General features: G+C 44.5%; 1 protein-coding gene across 2 annotated transcripts in view; it reads right to left on the bottom strand.

Moving 5' to 3' along the window:
- The window catches only part of LOC130199042 (fibulin-2-like), a 34,450-nt gene extending 20,004 nt beyond the window's left edge, over positions 1 to 14,446 (bottom strand). The window contains exons 1-4 of one of the 2 annotated variants that reach the window (XM_056422224.1): positions 14,416 to 14,446; positions 10,938 to 12,340; positions 2,211 to 2,325; positions 1,696 to 1,825 (exon numbers count right to left, since the gene is read on the bottom strand). In XM_056422224.1, the coding sequence (XP_056278199.1) occupies positions 1,696 to 1,825; positions 2,211 to 2,325; positions 10,938 to 12,237 (1,545 nt within the window). In that variant the 5' untranslated portion in view covers positions 12,238 to 12,340; positions 14,416 to 14,446. The remainder of the gene's footprint in view (positions 1 to 1,695; positions 1,826 to 2,210; positions 2,326 to 10,937; positions 12,341 to 14,415) is intronic. The other variant, XM_056422223.1, reaches the window with a different exon arrangement.
- Positions 14,447 to 15,499: the final 1,053 nt, after the last annotated feature.

Genomic DNA, 15,499 nt, shown 5'->3' with positions numbered 1-15,499 from the left:
CCCTCATTAGTCCCTCATTCCCTTCACCTGGTCCTCACGCCCTTCTCACCTGCAGCCCATCACCTCATTAGTCCCTCACTATTTAGCTGCCTCACTTCCACTTGTCCTCTGCTAGATTGTCTTGTGTGTCACCGCCAAACCTTCCAGCGTTACTAGAGTTTCTTCTTGACCTGCCTGTTACGACCCTGTTTGCCTGTTTACCCGACTCAAGATTTTGCCTGCCCCTTTTTGGATTTGTTGCCCTGTTGGACTGACTACCTGGTTTTGACCCTGCCTGAAACACACAGTAAACTGCTTCCTCCTGCATTCCGGTGTTTGTCGTGCTTTTGGGTTCCAGTACCTATAACCCTTACACTTACAAGTTTTGGAAATGGTATCTCCCTTACGTTCCACCTTCTTGCGCGAGCTCTGACGGTAGAGAGAACAGTCATTGGTCGACCGATCTCAGGGTTGCCAGATACACGATAATTATCCTCCAAATACGACCATTTTGAGCCTTTGGTACGATACTTCACCATCTCCAATCTGGCAACACGGAGCACCTTGCCGCCTCCACTAGTTCATTGTTGTTTGTGCGGCCTGTTAGCATGCTAACGTTAGCATTTAGCTCACCGTGTATGAATGGCTTACGGAGCAGCCGAGGGTTGGCCGACAAACACATCACTATATTAGCAAAGGGTAGTGTGCTAACACGCTGAACTCAGACAGTTAACGTGCTCAGCGTCGCTTAAATCGGCATGTTAGCATTCGCATTGTGGGCCTGTTAGCATGCTAACGTTAGCATTTAGCTCACCGTGTCTAAATGGCCTCACGGAGCAGCCGGTGTGGTTTCAGACTCCTAATCCTGTTAAAATGAACTTTGATGGTTACAAGCAAGACTTTGGAGTGACTCCCTTTTCGCTCACAGTCTCTCGCTCTGTTTTCCTGTAGCTCTCTGCAAGATTTCCCCATAAAAGTGCATGGGGGGGCATACAATGTTGGTAATGGCCGCTGTGATGTAGGAGGTTGTAGATGGCCTGATATTACCTAATCTACAGGGGTCCCACAAAAAGGCGACGGAAACCAATATTTAACAGCTGCACTGCAGAATAGAGTCGATGAGGGCCTTCGAGCAGGTGAGTAAGTACCCTTCAACAAACAGATCACATGGTAAATAAGTGGCTCTGGGAGTCTGGGCGACCACAATAAAGCTATATAGGCCTAGTCAGTGTAACTTCATGCACATTGTCCGCCATAATAGCGTTGTGTCTACTGCAGCTGCTGTTCGACCTGATTAAATTATCAGTCCACGTTTCCACAATTTCAGAAAGGCCAAACTATTGACATCTGACATTTCCAAATGCTGAGGTCTGCTTTGAAGCTAGTGAAGCTTCGGGACTGTGGGAATCTTCAATTGTAATTGGACCGAAATCATCTTACCTAAATTAAATAAGGTAATCGAATAACAGGGAATTGGCGCAACAGCAGCAATGCTCAGGGAAGGTAACTAGAAAAAAAGTTGCTCAAACAGAGAGACTCTCACTGTCTGACTACCATCTACATGTGTTTTCAATTCTCCAGCGACGAATGCATTCACCAATCGCTAATTCAAGCTCTATTGGGCTTCAATTTAAAATGACAATGTCATTATGTTTGACAGTGAACCCAGTGAACTGTGTTTTCCGTCCGCGGGCGTATCTGATCACTGATGCTTGCCTTGTAGGAATCAATCCCACATTTGTCGCTGGCATCCTCTCGACACATAGTTCCAGCTCTGGCTGCGTTCATTCCAGCCAAACACCGGCCTTCTCTGAGGGAACCGCGGCAGCACTGTTGTTGGCCAGTCCTGGCAGAAAAAAAAGCACAAAAAGGAGAAAGGACCGCCTGAGTGTTTGGACTGCAACTTGCAGCCACGGCAGAAACAACGACTCGGTTAGCTGCTACAGAGATGACTGAACCGCGTTTTTAAATGTATGTGCATTTAAAATCAGAATCTGAATAATTTACCAGTCAAAGCTCCGAGAACCGAAGAAAAATGTAATTAAATGTGACTCATCTTGTGATAATAATAATAATAAAAGAAAACATTGTATTGCACGTTTTAAATATGTCACTTTACTTTAAAAAGTCTTTCCACAGAGGACTATTTAAGATGATTTACGATGTGTTCTATTTAATTATAAGAATGAAGAAGAAATGATCTGAATGGACATTTTTATTAATGTCCTTACCAGCAGATGGAGTGCCTATCTCTTGTGGGTGGCTCCATGTCGTTGCAGTGACCATTCGCCGAAGCCCACTTCTCCCCTGTCTCGCAGCAGGTCTTCAACAGCTCCTTGGCAGGAACTAAAATGAAACGCAAACAGCTTTATCCCACTTAGTGCGGCCATGTGTTTCAGAGGAATGGCACAAAAATAATGGTAACAATGTGAGTTCAGCTGGAAGAGGAGGGTTTAACATTTCCCATCGTGGATTCACATCATTGAGATGCTGTAAAATGTGTGACTGTATTTCATCTTTGGTGCAACACTCTTGCTTCAGACATAGACTTGGAGCTGGTTTCGGTTGAGAACAGCGCGCACAATGTGTGTTTTTCTTTTCAGACTCCCCGACTCGGCTCTCGCTTACATTGGCAGGGGGAAAGTGTGGAACCCAAAACTCTATAAATCCATGTTGAAAGTCAAATGTTCCTCTTTTTTCTTTTTCTTTTTACAACCTGGCTGAAGTAGAGCTGGAGCAAAAGAGTGAAAGAGTGACACATTAGCACTTCACGTCAAACTGCATCTGGGGAACAGACGAGAGCTAAAAGAAACACATTATCCAGGTTACAGGAGAAATGTATGCGCGTCCCTTCAAGAACAGGGCAGCGCATTCCAGCTTTGATTTGTGGCTCCTGCGCTACCGTGGACATGCATGTCTTAACAATCACACCACACGGGACAGAAAAACACAGCAGTTCTTATTTTCACGTGATCGAAAAGAATATAATGGATATTGTATTAAATTTCTGCTGAAAGACACGTCACACGGTTCCTTTTAACTTTCAAAATCCATTTAGAAGTAGACTTAAACCCTCTTAAATGAATGGATTTGATGTTTTATGTGATGCCACTTCCACCCCACTGGATTCATGGTTATTCTTTATCATGTATGCTGTTGATAAAATGTGAAAACAGTAACAGAGAACCGCTCGGGCTAATGGGAATGCCATTTAGTCTCAGCAGGTATTCGGTCGTACACCAAAGCCGGGGGGAAGTCTGGGTAATGCGATCACGTGTCATCCTGTGGAGAACATAAACCTGTCGACCGATTGGACGTCAATGCATCCTGTATGTTTTCGAGACACATCACAGAATCCAATATGTTTAGTTAAGGTCATGGAATCACACAAGTCAGTATAGGGTTCATCCTACGGGGACCATGAAGACATGTCATCCATCATATTACTTGCTGGGAAATATTTCAGTCTGGACGACAGTTGTGGACCGAAGCTGTAATTGGTCTCAGCATGGTCTGGAAGGAGGGGGGGTCACTCAGAGGACAGCCAAGTCCTCTTATTGCAATTAATTCCTGAAAATTGCGAGTGCCTGAGGTCATCCTAACATTTCACCTTCCGCGTCCACTTTATTTGTGTTGAAATAACTCTCTTGGATTCACCTATGCGTAAACAAGACCGAGGCAATTACTCAAGAGTCGAGCGAGTGCGCGTAATTTAAAGGTTTAGACGGGAGGAATTGTAAACCTTGAAAGGCACAGCGACTCTTTGAAACATAACTACGGTATCCGTGCCACAGCCGTGCAGTTAAAACAAGTCCCTTTGAACCCGAGTGAATGTATATTAAAAGACAGAGAGCGTTAATTACTCATTCTCCTCCTTTCGCCTCCTATTCATTTTCTCCAGGTGGAATCAGTTCCCCCGTCATGAACGTGGCTCAGATTTGCCTCCATGTGTCCATTCAGAATGTGGGATGTATAAAATACAGTTTGTGGAGTTCGTGGATGAAAAGACTTTGGAGGGAAACGAGAACATAATCACTGTGACGTCACCCTGTTTTTTGTGGATTGTGGTTTTGAAGCCTTGAGTTTGACATCTTTGTTTTTCGTCCGTCTGCGTCTTGACTTTTTGCAATCAGAAGTGACGCGAGAGGGTGGAGCTAAAGAAATGAATAACAAAGAATTTGGAACGAACTAAAAAAACATATTGTGAAAGATTTAAAGTTGTGAGACCCCCACAAAAAAGAGGACAACTCCCAGACTGGACAACACCGTGGTACAGACCTGTCAATCACCTTGTAGCCCCGCCCTAAAGCATCCCCCGAGTTATGGTCTATTCTCTAAATGGGACCATAATTAAACATCAAGCTTCTCATAGACAATCCGCCTCCTTTTTTTTTTTTTACAATGAGAGGAGTTCAAGCCACCTTCTCATTGTTTTCACTTTTCAGAACCGAAGTCTCGCCGGGTCTCTTCCCGTCTCTTTGACGGACCTTCTAATTAAGACTTTATCGCAACATGTTCCACTCGGCAGCTCAATAACTCGCTACGTTGATTTATCGTGCTCGGCACAACGAGCATCTGAAACACACGCTGAAGAGCATCTCTCTGTCATTATACATTTCCACATTTTGACTCGCATCAACACCAGATGCTTCGCTCTCGTCTGAATCCAGAACCCTGACATCACATTCTTTGAAAATATGAAGCCGGAATAACAACCCCTAAAAAAAGGGGCAAATCTGGACATGTCTGGAGGTGTCGTAAAAGCAACGCGTGGCCACTAATCAGCGCTCGTGTGAGTCTTTTTCCTTCTTTTGTGGCCTTGGCGGCGATGCATAATACAGGTGGGCCTGAAGAGCACACGACCCACCACGTGAAGAACAGGTCCCTGACATGCGAACCCACGTGGTTGAACACGCCAGATGATTGATGCCGAAAGCTTTAAAGCATTTGTGTGTGTGTGTGTGTGTGTGTGTGCGTCTGCAGTCCCGGTGGGAGTTCCCCGATATCCTCCTCACCTTCGACGCGAGCGCTTGCGGAGATATCGTGTCTTTTGAAACACATAATCACTGTCGAAGAACAGCTGGATATGACCTAACAGGGAGGGGGGGGGCTACCATCATGACTTCATCTCTGGAAAAAAAAAAAAGGCCAATTCAGGTTTCAATTATTGACAGTTTAGGCCTTAAGCTCCCCGAGAGTGAGAGCCAACGTTTGTGTGCGATCCGTCTCTTTGTAGTCGTAATCGCTCTTAAGGTCAGTCGACGCCTTTGAAGGTTTCATCCAGTATCCTCCGATCCAATTACACCTCCTTGTGGTAAGAAACCCTGTGTTACGGCCTCTTGGTTGTCTAAGGGTGCACCGGCCGCAACATACAAAGAAGGGATACAGCTACGAGGGAAGACAAAGGAGGCAAACAATAAAGTTAAATACATAAGCCAATAAGGGGTATTTATTTGACAGAGTTAGGGCTTAACAAAGGGTACAGAAGCAAAAGGAAAAAGGCGTCAGGGTCTCCTAGGCCAAAACAACAAACAAAACCCCCATGCTAACTAGAAAACAAAACATCCCACTGACCTACCATGGGAGAAAGAAATAACAATCCTGACCTCTCTGTCTGACCACAAAACAGGAGAAAATGGACACAACAAAAACGGCAGAGAACCCCGACCCAGCTTCACCCGCAGAGAAACAAATGGTGGCCTACACTTCGGCACCATACCAAAGAAATCAGAGGTCGAGAGAGCGAGAACCACTTACTCTGGGTGTACATATGTCCCGCCCACTGATTAGCTGATCTCTCTCAGGTGGCGTTGCTCCAGGCGTACCAGACATGAAAGAGATAGCTCCACCCTCTTCCTGAAAGAGGGCTGTCTAAGTCACGGGACGTAACACCCTGGATGAAACACAAACACACACACACACACACACACACACACACTGCCAGGAGGACTTATCACTAACGGTGCATTGAATTACTGTGATTTGTAGCATTTCCTTAGGATGCCACACATGTCTTGGACTCATCCGGGCACGCACCCACGCACCCCGTGGTGTTTTTTAAAAAGTTCCTGCACGGCAACATCAGCGTCGATTCTTTTTTTGCATGTTAAATTGGTTAAGTGTATTCCGCTGCACGCCTCTGGACAAATATCCCCCCGCAGTAATCCTGTAATTTGAATCGGCCTCCCTTTGCCTCGTTGCGCCTTATATATTTTAAAAGGCGTGTTCACAAACCAGAACACAGGAAATCTACTTATTTCTTGCCTGAAGGAAATCCGTCCAAATCCTGATTTTGGGAGCTGATGGATGAAAATAACACAGAGGAATAATATAATTTACAACTGGTTGGTTTCACAAGCCCAATTTATAAGTAACTGTTTCCTGCATTGGAAATGATATTATCAACCAAAAAGCAACGGTATGAATGTTAGATGGAGGAGAAAACAGAAGTGACTTCATTGTGAGATTTAAAAAACATCTGTACACAGCTGCACTTTGCCTGTGTGTTAATGACAGCTCTGGTATTGTGCTAATTCATCCCCCAATCGCTCTCTACTTATACATTTGGTCTTTTTTTTACATGTGGTTTTCTGCATCTGGCGCAGATGTTTTTTTTTATTTACAAGGGTGACATGTGGATTTGGCGTTTTGTGAATGGGAGATGCGGCAAAATGACCTGAAAGGTCATGCCAGATTAACCGGAGCTCGCTATCTTCTTCAAACTGATCTACACGGTAGTGGTTTATCCGGAATGAACTCTGGAGTCCACCCTCCTTTTAACCCTATAAAGAAAATTACAGCTCTAGTCCCACACTGCCAATGAAAACCAGCACTCAAGGCTGAAGATTTATATGCTTCAGTTTCACCAATTTATCCACTTCCTGGTTTAGTTTAATGTTATGGTACACGATAGAGTGGGCACGTCACCGGGGGGGGGAGTATGTGTGGAGGTGTGCTTCAGATAAGATGATTCCTGGGAAAAGATTGGGAAACCAGCAGCAGCCTCGCGAGAGAGACGGGGTAATCACACCGGCTCTTGAGGGAGCGGTGAGGAGTGTCTGGCAATCAAGCCACAACAGTGGTCTCATTCATCACACGGGCATTATGCCGCTCACAGGTACAACCCCCAAAAGAAACCCTATACCAGGTCCAGCATCAGAGAGCCTGACCCCCCCCCCCCCTTTGAAAAGAGCGAGAGGTAGATACTGGGGCCACGACAAAGGCGGACCATTTATGTTCACAGAAAAAAAGAGGTTGCATTCTTGTTATTAATGCTTTCTCTGTTCCTCTCCTAAATTACTTTGGCATGTTCTGATAATGACGATGATAACGGGAATTAGTCGGGGCTATTATCGGGCTGTGTTTTTCCCGTCTCTGTTTTAACACGTCGCCGCTCTGGAAATCTCCAATTGTCCAATGACCTTCCCCCAGTGAACCGGCACCGTGTCATTCCATCCGACAAACCCGAGTAGCCCGACAAGTTCAAACTCCTTATCCCGGGTCGAACAACACAACATCCCACACTTTGACTCTCAGCTCTAAACTCTACTCTGAGAAAGCGATAATTCCCAAGGGAATAGCTGTTATGGATGTCGTGTAAAAATCTGTCAAACGTGTCCCCGAATGAATGAATGAGTTTCTCTATCGGCTCACACGCAGCTTCACATTTGACCCCAGACTTGACCTTGAGTCACGGCAAACTGCAACAAACGGCCAGTTTGTAACCGTGTGTTCTCCAACGTCGCGCTGTGGTAAACGAACTTGACAGGCACCTCTGGAGTTCACACAGACACACCTCACCCCATGCATTCAGCATATACGAGGCATACCTACGGAGGCCCGGTGCTGAAAGGAAAGAAACGTCCCGACAGGTCCCAACAGAAATCACAGTGTTGTAAAGAAGGGTTAACGACACACCTCCAGATTTTGGTTCGCTGGACAAAACACCCATAGTAATACACTCTTTAGATCTATTGTATACATGTACACTACCGTTCAAAAGTTTGGGATCACCCAGACAATTTCGTGTCTTCCATGAAAAATCACACTTTTATTTATCAAATGAATATAAAATATAGTCAAGACATTGACAAGGTTAGAAATAATGATTAATATTTGAAATATTAATTTTGTTCTTCAAACTTCAAGCTCAAAGGAAGGCCAGTTGTATAGCTTATATCACCAGCATAACTGTTTTCAGCTGTGCTAACATAATTGCACTGGGGTTTTCTAATCAGATATTAGTCTTCTAAGGCGATTAGCAAACACAATGTACCATTAGAACACTGGAGTGATAGTTGATGGAAATGGGCCTCTATACACCGATGGAGATATTTCATTAGAAACCAGACGTTTCCACCTAGAATAGTCATTTACCACATTAACAATGTAGAGAGTGTATTTCTGATTAATTTAATGTTATCTTTATTGAAAAAACAGTGCTTTTCTTTGAAAAATAAAGTCATTTCTAAGTGATCCCAAACTTTTGAACGGTAGTGTAACTTCACACGTTGGTATCAAACATGTTTTCTACTATACAGTGCAGTGTAACTCATCCTAAGTAACCACTTCATCGCCTCCTTACCCTCCAGGTGCCTGCAGAAGGTTGTCCCAAAAGGGTCCGGATCCGTTTGAGAATGAAGGATACAGGATGGAGCTCTCGCCAGAGCAAAGTGAGCAATTTCAGCTCTTAACCCTTGTGTTGCCTTAGGGTCATTTTGACCCGAATCAATATTACACCCTCCCCCCGCCTTTGGGTCATTTTGACCCGATTCAATGTTTCACCCTCCTGTTACCTTTATATTTACTAACATATTTTACCCTTTGGGTTCAATTTGACGCCAGCAATTAAAACCTCCAGGAAATTATTAGAATTAATATTGTTTTCCAAGTTTAAGTGTGAGGCACTTTATGTTTGTTTGTTGACTACCGAAAGAACACCGACATTAAACATTGAATGGGGTCAAATTAATCCTAAGGCGGGGGGAGGGTGTAATATTGATTTGGGTCAAAATGACCCTAAGGCAACACAAGGGTTAAAGGATTTGTCAGATACATTAGAAGCACACTAATGTAAATATAGCACATGGGCTTAGTATTATTTGCTTCTTACAAACCTCTAGAGAAATATAATATCCTCTCAAGTTGAATGCGTGAAAGTGAGCATGTACTTAGTGTTGTTCTTTTCTCTTCCGAGTAAGGTAGATAAATGCTATGCGGGGAAAAAACATGAACAATTGTTTTTCCTGGACCTCAGCCAGCTTGAAGATAGTGATTATGAATTCCTCTTCAAAGGACAGGATGCGAGAGAAAGAAAGGGAAGATGTCTTCTGAAATAGTAACGGCCTAACCTCGTTGTTACGAGGCTGTAAATCCTCACGCCGGGATGCATCTAGATGTCGGCGTTGAACGAATCAAAACATGTCGCGTTTCAGATTTCCTTTCTCCCCTTTATTCAAGAAGAGAAGTGGGAGTCCTAGACCACCCTAGAGCTCAAACAGGAGTGGAACGGACATCAAACTGTTTTTAGTGATCGTTTGACGAGTGAAAAAGAAAATGGAGATTACTGTTAGTTGTTCCACGTCGGTTGGGATGTAAAGTGTTGCTGCAGCTCGCCAGGAAGAGAGCGGACTCTGGAGACTGGCTAGTTGGCTAGGCTAAGCTAGGTAGCGTGTTGGACCTGCACCTGTAACCATTGTAGCATGAAGACACGGTGGAACTAGAACGGGCACTCGGTAGAGCGCATACCTTCGCATATCACAAGATTGGGCATTGAATTATGAACATTTTGGCATTAGTTGCATGCCAATTGGACAAAAATGTATCGTGCTATGGTAAAAAAAAAGATGTTGACCTTTCCATGACCTTGACCTTGACCTTTGACCCGATCGATCCCAAAATCTAATCAACTGGTCCCCGGATAATAAACAATCATCCCACCAAATTTCATGCGATTCGGTTCAATACTTTTTGAGTTTTGCGAATAACACGCATACAAATAAATAAATAAATAAATACACGGCGATCAAAACATAACCTTCCGGCATTTTCAATGCGAAGGTAATTAGCACGCTAACTAGCCAGCTGTTCGCTTGCCAGCTTGCTTAGTCCGCCACTCTTCTGCCGTTAGCAATGTGCTTTCCTCCGCGGTGGAAGAAGCATTCAGTTGGTCGATGTTATTCATTTACTCCGGCTCTCTGTGCTTTGTAGCGTCACTAAACCCTCACCTCGGGGAGTGCAAGAGCTTTCGTAAGCCCGCCACTGCTAAGTTGATTTGAATCATAAACGATACTTAGCCTATATGTGGTGGATGAGGTTGCAACCAACTGAAACTTCTCCTGTGTGCCAAGCCCGTAAGACAAATACGGAGGCCGACGCAAACTCGTAAAAACGTGAACGGCCCGATCTGGAGCCAGTGTTTGGTTTGTCCGTCCTACTGTGCTAACATGGCGGCTGGCTCGGGGAGGAGGACCTGCTCCGCGTGTCTAGATATCAACTCACTCGAAAGAAACAAAAACACAACTCATCTTATTTTCAAGTGATTATACGCTGATAAAAAATATTCACATTACATTCCATTTCTGCCACCGGATACCCATAAATAATACTCACTGTTCTTTTAACCCTTGTGTTGCCTTAGGGTCAATTTGACCCGAATCAATATTACACCCTCGTGTCGCCTTCGGGTCAATTTGACCCCATTCAATGTTTAATGTCGGTGTTCTTTCGGTAGTCAACAAACAAACATAAAGTGCCTCACACTTAAACTTGGAAAACAATATTAATTCAAATAATTTTCTGGAGGTTTTAATTGCTGGCGTCAAATTGAACCCAAAGGGTAAAATATGTCAGTAAATATAAAGGTAACAGGAGGGTGAAACATTGATTCGGGTCAAAATGACCCTAAGGCGACAGGAGGGTTAAAACCATATAAAATATAGCGTCGTGCAATAACGTACCTTTGGTTTCTCCCAGCGCGTCTTGGGAGTGGTAGTGGTGGAGGGTTTGGGGTTGTCTTTGAGGCTGCTCTCTGTCCTCCCTCATCCTGACTGGAGCTCTGCTGGTGGGACTGAACTGTATGGTGGGGTTTAAGGTCTGCCTGTGCTCCGCTGACACCCTTTCTTCTTCTTTATGGCTGCCGTAATGGGAGCCGCCATGGCTCCCGCTGCGACTGCCCGCACTGTGTTCATGATGTCCGGAGGGCCCGTTCCCCTCGTTTGCATCGGCGGCTCGTGCTGCCGCGTCTCTTAAAGCGTCCTGTGCCGCTCTGTTTCCGCCGCTTTCGGGTCTAACAGTCCTTTCCCCGAGTTCCTGTTGCGTGGTCGTCGTCAGCGCCGACGCTTCGCTCTGATCCCCCGCCGCCGTCGTCGTCGGATCCGCGGTCTGCGTGACCTCGGCCTCACTGCTCGTCTCCGGATCGGAACTCCTTTGCGTCTCCCTGAGCTCTTGTCTCCTGTCATCGAGGGAGCTTGCCTCTGGGTAGGTTGGTGGCGTTGCAGTAGATTCCAGTGGCGGGGCCAGATTTTTGACAGTGGAAGACATCGGCCCCTCCAGTGCGGAGTCATAATGTCCCGTGCCAAAGCCGGGCGGGTCCTGCTTATACAGCGGTAAAGTGTTTCCCAGTGCCAGCTTGGAAAACGGTTCCCCGGGTCTCGTTTCTTGGCCGTTGCGACGACTGCTAACGTCTCTCAAAGGGCTGTTGTACTCAGTGGTCGCAACCCACGCGGGGTTGTTAGAACTACGGAGGTCACAGCCGGGGATAGGTGAACACATTAACCGCCCACCGTCATTTGGACAGTGGCAAACCTGACAGCGGTCCTTTTGAAAGGAGTGTCCCGCGTCGTACTTCCTGTTTCCTTGGGTACAGCCAATTTTCCCGCATTGCGGACATCCGTCTTCAGGCTGCAGAATATCAACGCAGTTGGGGGAAATTTCAGGGCACGGGATGAAATGACAGCTTATCTTGCCGCCGCCCAGAGGACAGGTGCATTCGGTGCTTCCAAAATCCACAAAGTAAGCTTGCCCCTCTGGGACTTTCCCTTTCCGAAAGCCCGCTTGGACGCAGTCATAGTACTGGTAGCCCTCGCAGGTGCAGCCCCTTTGAGTGCAGGTGGGACAGCAGGCGGCCTTCTCCAACACCGTTTCGATGCAGCTCTGCAGACTGGGACAGTCCACACCTGTGCAGTCTTTCTGGCTTCGGCAGGTGTCCCAGCTCAGAATCAGACAACTTAAAAACAATTTTGCCCACTGAAAGTTCATTTTGCCTTAAAAAAGTAGTCGTTTTCTTTTTAAAGAAAGAAAAGTAGGCGTCTCTTTAGGCTAGATTCTATTCCGGATGAGAAGGAATTTGGTGTCTTTTAGCCTGTGAAAGTAAACAGTGGTTAATATATTTACAGTACAAACGTTGTCTGGCATTCTCCTTCATAACAATCTTATTATTGATGTGCTTTTTTCAAAGTCGCTATCAAAAACACATTTTTTAAACTAAATAATCCGTCTGCTTTCATTTGGACTCCTGCTAAATGTTAACTATTTGTTTCCATGCCCACTCTTTTGGCACCACAGCAGTGGATGAAAAGCTGTGGTTTATATTTGATTGCACGAGGAAATTTGGCCAAAGGTAAGACTGACTGAGGGAAATATGTGACCCCCCCCCCCCCATCCCCCTCCTCCAAAAGGAAAATGAGGCTGAAACGACAAAACTTCCCTTCCGTGACAATGTTATAGTTTGCCATGTACAAAAACAATGTGCTACAGGAATGCTTATCTGAGTTATCTATTTGCAGCATAATGTTTAGTGTATTCTCTTAAAATGTTTTGCTTCCCAGGAATATGGTTGGGACGTTGGGACTCTGGAGTCAATTGAGTCCATTGTTCATTCCTGCCTATCATAGCTGAGGAGCTTTAGCGAGGATAACACGACTAGAGAACTATCGTAAGAAATATTGTAATTTAATAAAGTCCTGTGAAGTATAGAAATTAATGGATAATATGAGTCCTCTGGAGCTTTTTGTGCACAGGGACGGAGCGGCAGCACACATTTGAGAAAGTGAGGCAACATCAAAATCAGGGAGAATATTGAGAACCCGGTGTTTTCTATTTCATTTCACGTGTTGTTCCTCGCTGCTTGCTTTTTTTGTGCCAGTCGAAAGAGGCTTATATGTGACATTTACTGCTATAAAAAAAAGAGAAAAAGGTCTGTTTGAAAATTAAGGATTAACTCTAAATCGTTCTTGCGTGAAAAACTTCTGCCGAGCTCATTCCCCCAAACTGCGTGTCCTTGGAATAGATTCCCACCAAAAGAGGAACAGCAACAGAAATAAAAAGAAAGGATAAGAGGTGTTTACTGTTTTTTTATCCAACTGAAGCGGCCTATACACATTCGCACTCTTTGAAGCACTGAGCTTCAGATGCAAATACACGACTTACAACTCCTGATCTTTTCAGAATATAAGACATGTGGGAACATGGTGGTTCTTTTCATTCACCTGACACACTGCACCGATACTGAGGGATCCAACATCTGGATAGCTTCTCTTCCCCCCCTAACAACACCAAGTGCACCGCAGCTCGGTGTTGGAGTATCAATGATGCCTTTGTGTTCTGCAGGTATCGAATCATTTCACCAGATCTTGCGGTCTTTAACCGGCACATGGCCCACTGCCACTGGAACTCCACTGAGTGGAGCTGTGTTTGTCTACATCTACAACATGCATAGACACTGAAAGGGGACATTTAAGATATTTAAAAGTCAAAAGAATGAAAGTCATCCTTTTCTAAACACCTCGGTGGGGCTGCTGTGTGAGTGAGAAGTAGTTTGTGGGGTTGTTTGTTCAGCTATCAGCTCAGGTAATGTCCCACAAAGACGGTACAGCCCACAAAAAATGACCTTTATCCTCTTTTTTTTTTTTGCTCACTGTAACAATCGCGCGCGCACACGCACGTGTACACACTGTTTTTACGGAGTCATTCAACAACGAGAGGACATCACGCTGTAGCCCCGAAATATTCTCGTGAAGGATAATCAATAACAACTTTTTTTATTTTATTTTAATTTTAAATACGTGTTTGACATGCACGCGCTCGCGCTAGAATCCTCTGCAGCACCATTTGAGGTGATCAAACCATCTGTTTCTCATCGTGTCACAGAAGCCGTTCAACAGTCGCAAGGCATTCGAAATAAAAGCGTGTCGGACAATTAAAGTGCGTGTTAAATCTGTCGGATAAATATATAAATATATATATATAACCAGGAACCGTTGATCCACAAGAAAGTGCCTCTTAAGTCAATATCAAACGCCAAAACATATAGCACCGTATTGATCACACATCTAAATATTATTCTCCTTGTGCACGTGTTTTCCAGTGGAAATGCTCAATATATCAAATCGTGCATTAATATCGATTGTTTTTATCCATAATAATCCCGTTGCCTACCTTGCGTCTCTGACCTTGCAGCTCTTCTGTGCTCCTAAAGGAAACTTGTGCCTAAAGTTTATGCCTTGACTCCCACTCGGGAGGGGGGAGGGGGGGAGGGGGCGGGACAAACCTCCATATAATTATTTCCAACTTTTTTTTTTGACTGCAACAATCACCCGAAATACGATAAATGACTTAACATGGAGGGACTTCAGTGGAAACATGTCGTGTCGTCATTGTGATCTTCACGATCCCCAAAAAAGTTGATACGCGTGCAGAAGAAATAGCATGATCAGAAGAATTAATGGAGCCTCTCTGGTGACATAATCATTTTAGGATGTTACGTCGGCATTACAATCACAGAATTGTCCCTTTCATGTACATTTGTAAATCACAATTATTGTTGTTTAACCTGAACATATTTACAGCTGCAGAGCTTCCAATCAAGAGCCATATTAGTATAATATATATTATATTATATGAAGTTTACTGCAGGAGAAGCCAGGGGAAGCCAGACATCACATGATGTGTGTGCACATTTTATTAGCTGTAATTACTGGAATGTAATATCCTGCACGGCTCACGGCACAGTGTTCTGTCCTAAACTTGATTTTGTGATTTCCTCATCCAGTTCTCAGTTTGATCTCCAGGATCACCAGTGAGAATAAATACAGACAAAAAGCTGCCTGGGGAATTGACCGATCAGGCACACGAGGTATTGGGGGCACCGGGCCATTGATCACTTTGTTTCGGGGGTCTCCCTTGACTAATCAGTGACAGATGAGCCAGTGGGCCTATTATTAGTTTTCTCTGTTCATTAGAATCAAATGCCATGCCCAGCTGCACCAGTCACACACTATGAAGACCCCCGAGATGATGAACGTCTAAGCCCGAATTGAATAACATGTTTATTTCTCGTCTAATTCACAAGAATCACCCACTTTATTTTTCTTTTTTTCTTAATAACCCAACACTAACTCATTACACGTATCATGTGCAATATGTGACATATTATTACTATCTGTAATTTAAAACTGTATTCAAAACTGTACATACCAGCATATTTCTAGTTCTTGTACATATTATCACCATCTTCTGTGTT

This window comes from Pseudoliparis swirei, chromosome 9 (genome assembly GCF_029220125.1).
Source record: "Pseudoliparis swirei isolate HS2019 ecotype Mariana Trench chromosome 9, NWPU_hadal_v1, whole genome shotgun sequence".
In the NCBI taxonomy this organism is placed as follows: Eukaryota; Metazoa; Chordata; class Actinopteri; order Perciformes; family Liparidae; genus Pseudoliparis; species Pseudoliparis swirei.
This window is presented reverse-complemented; position numbering and strand designations above follow the sequence as displayed.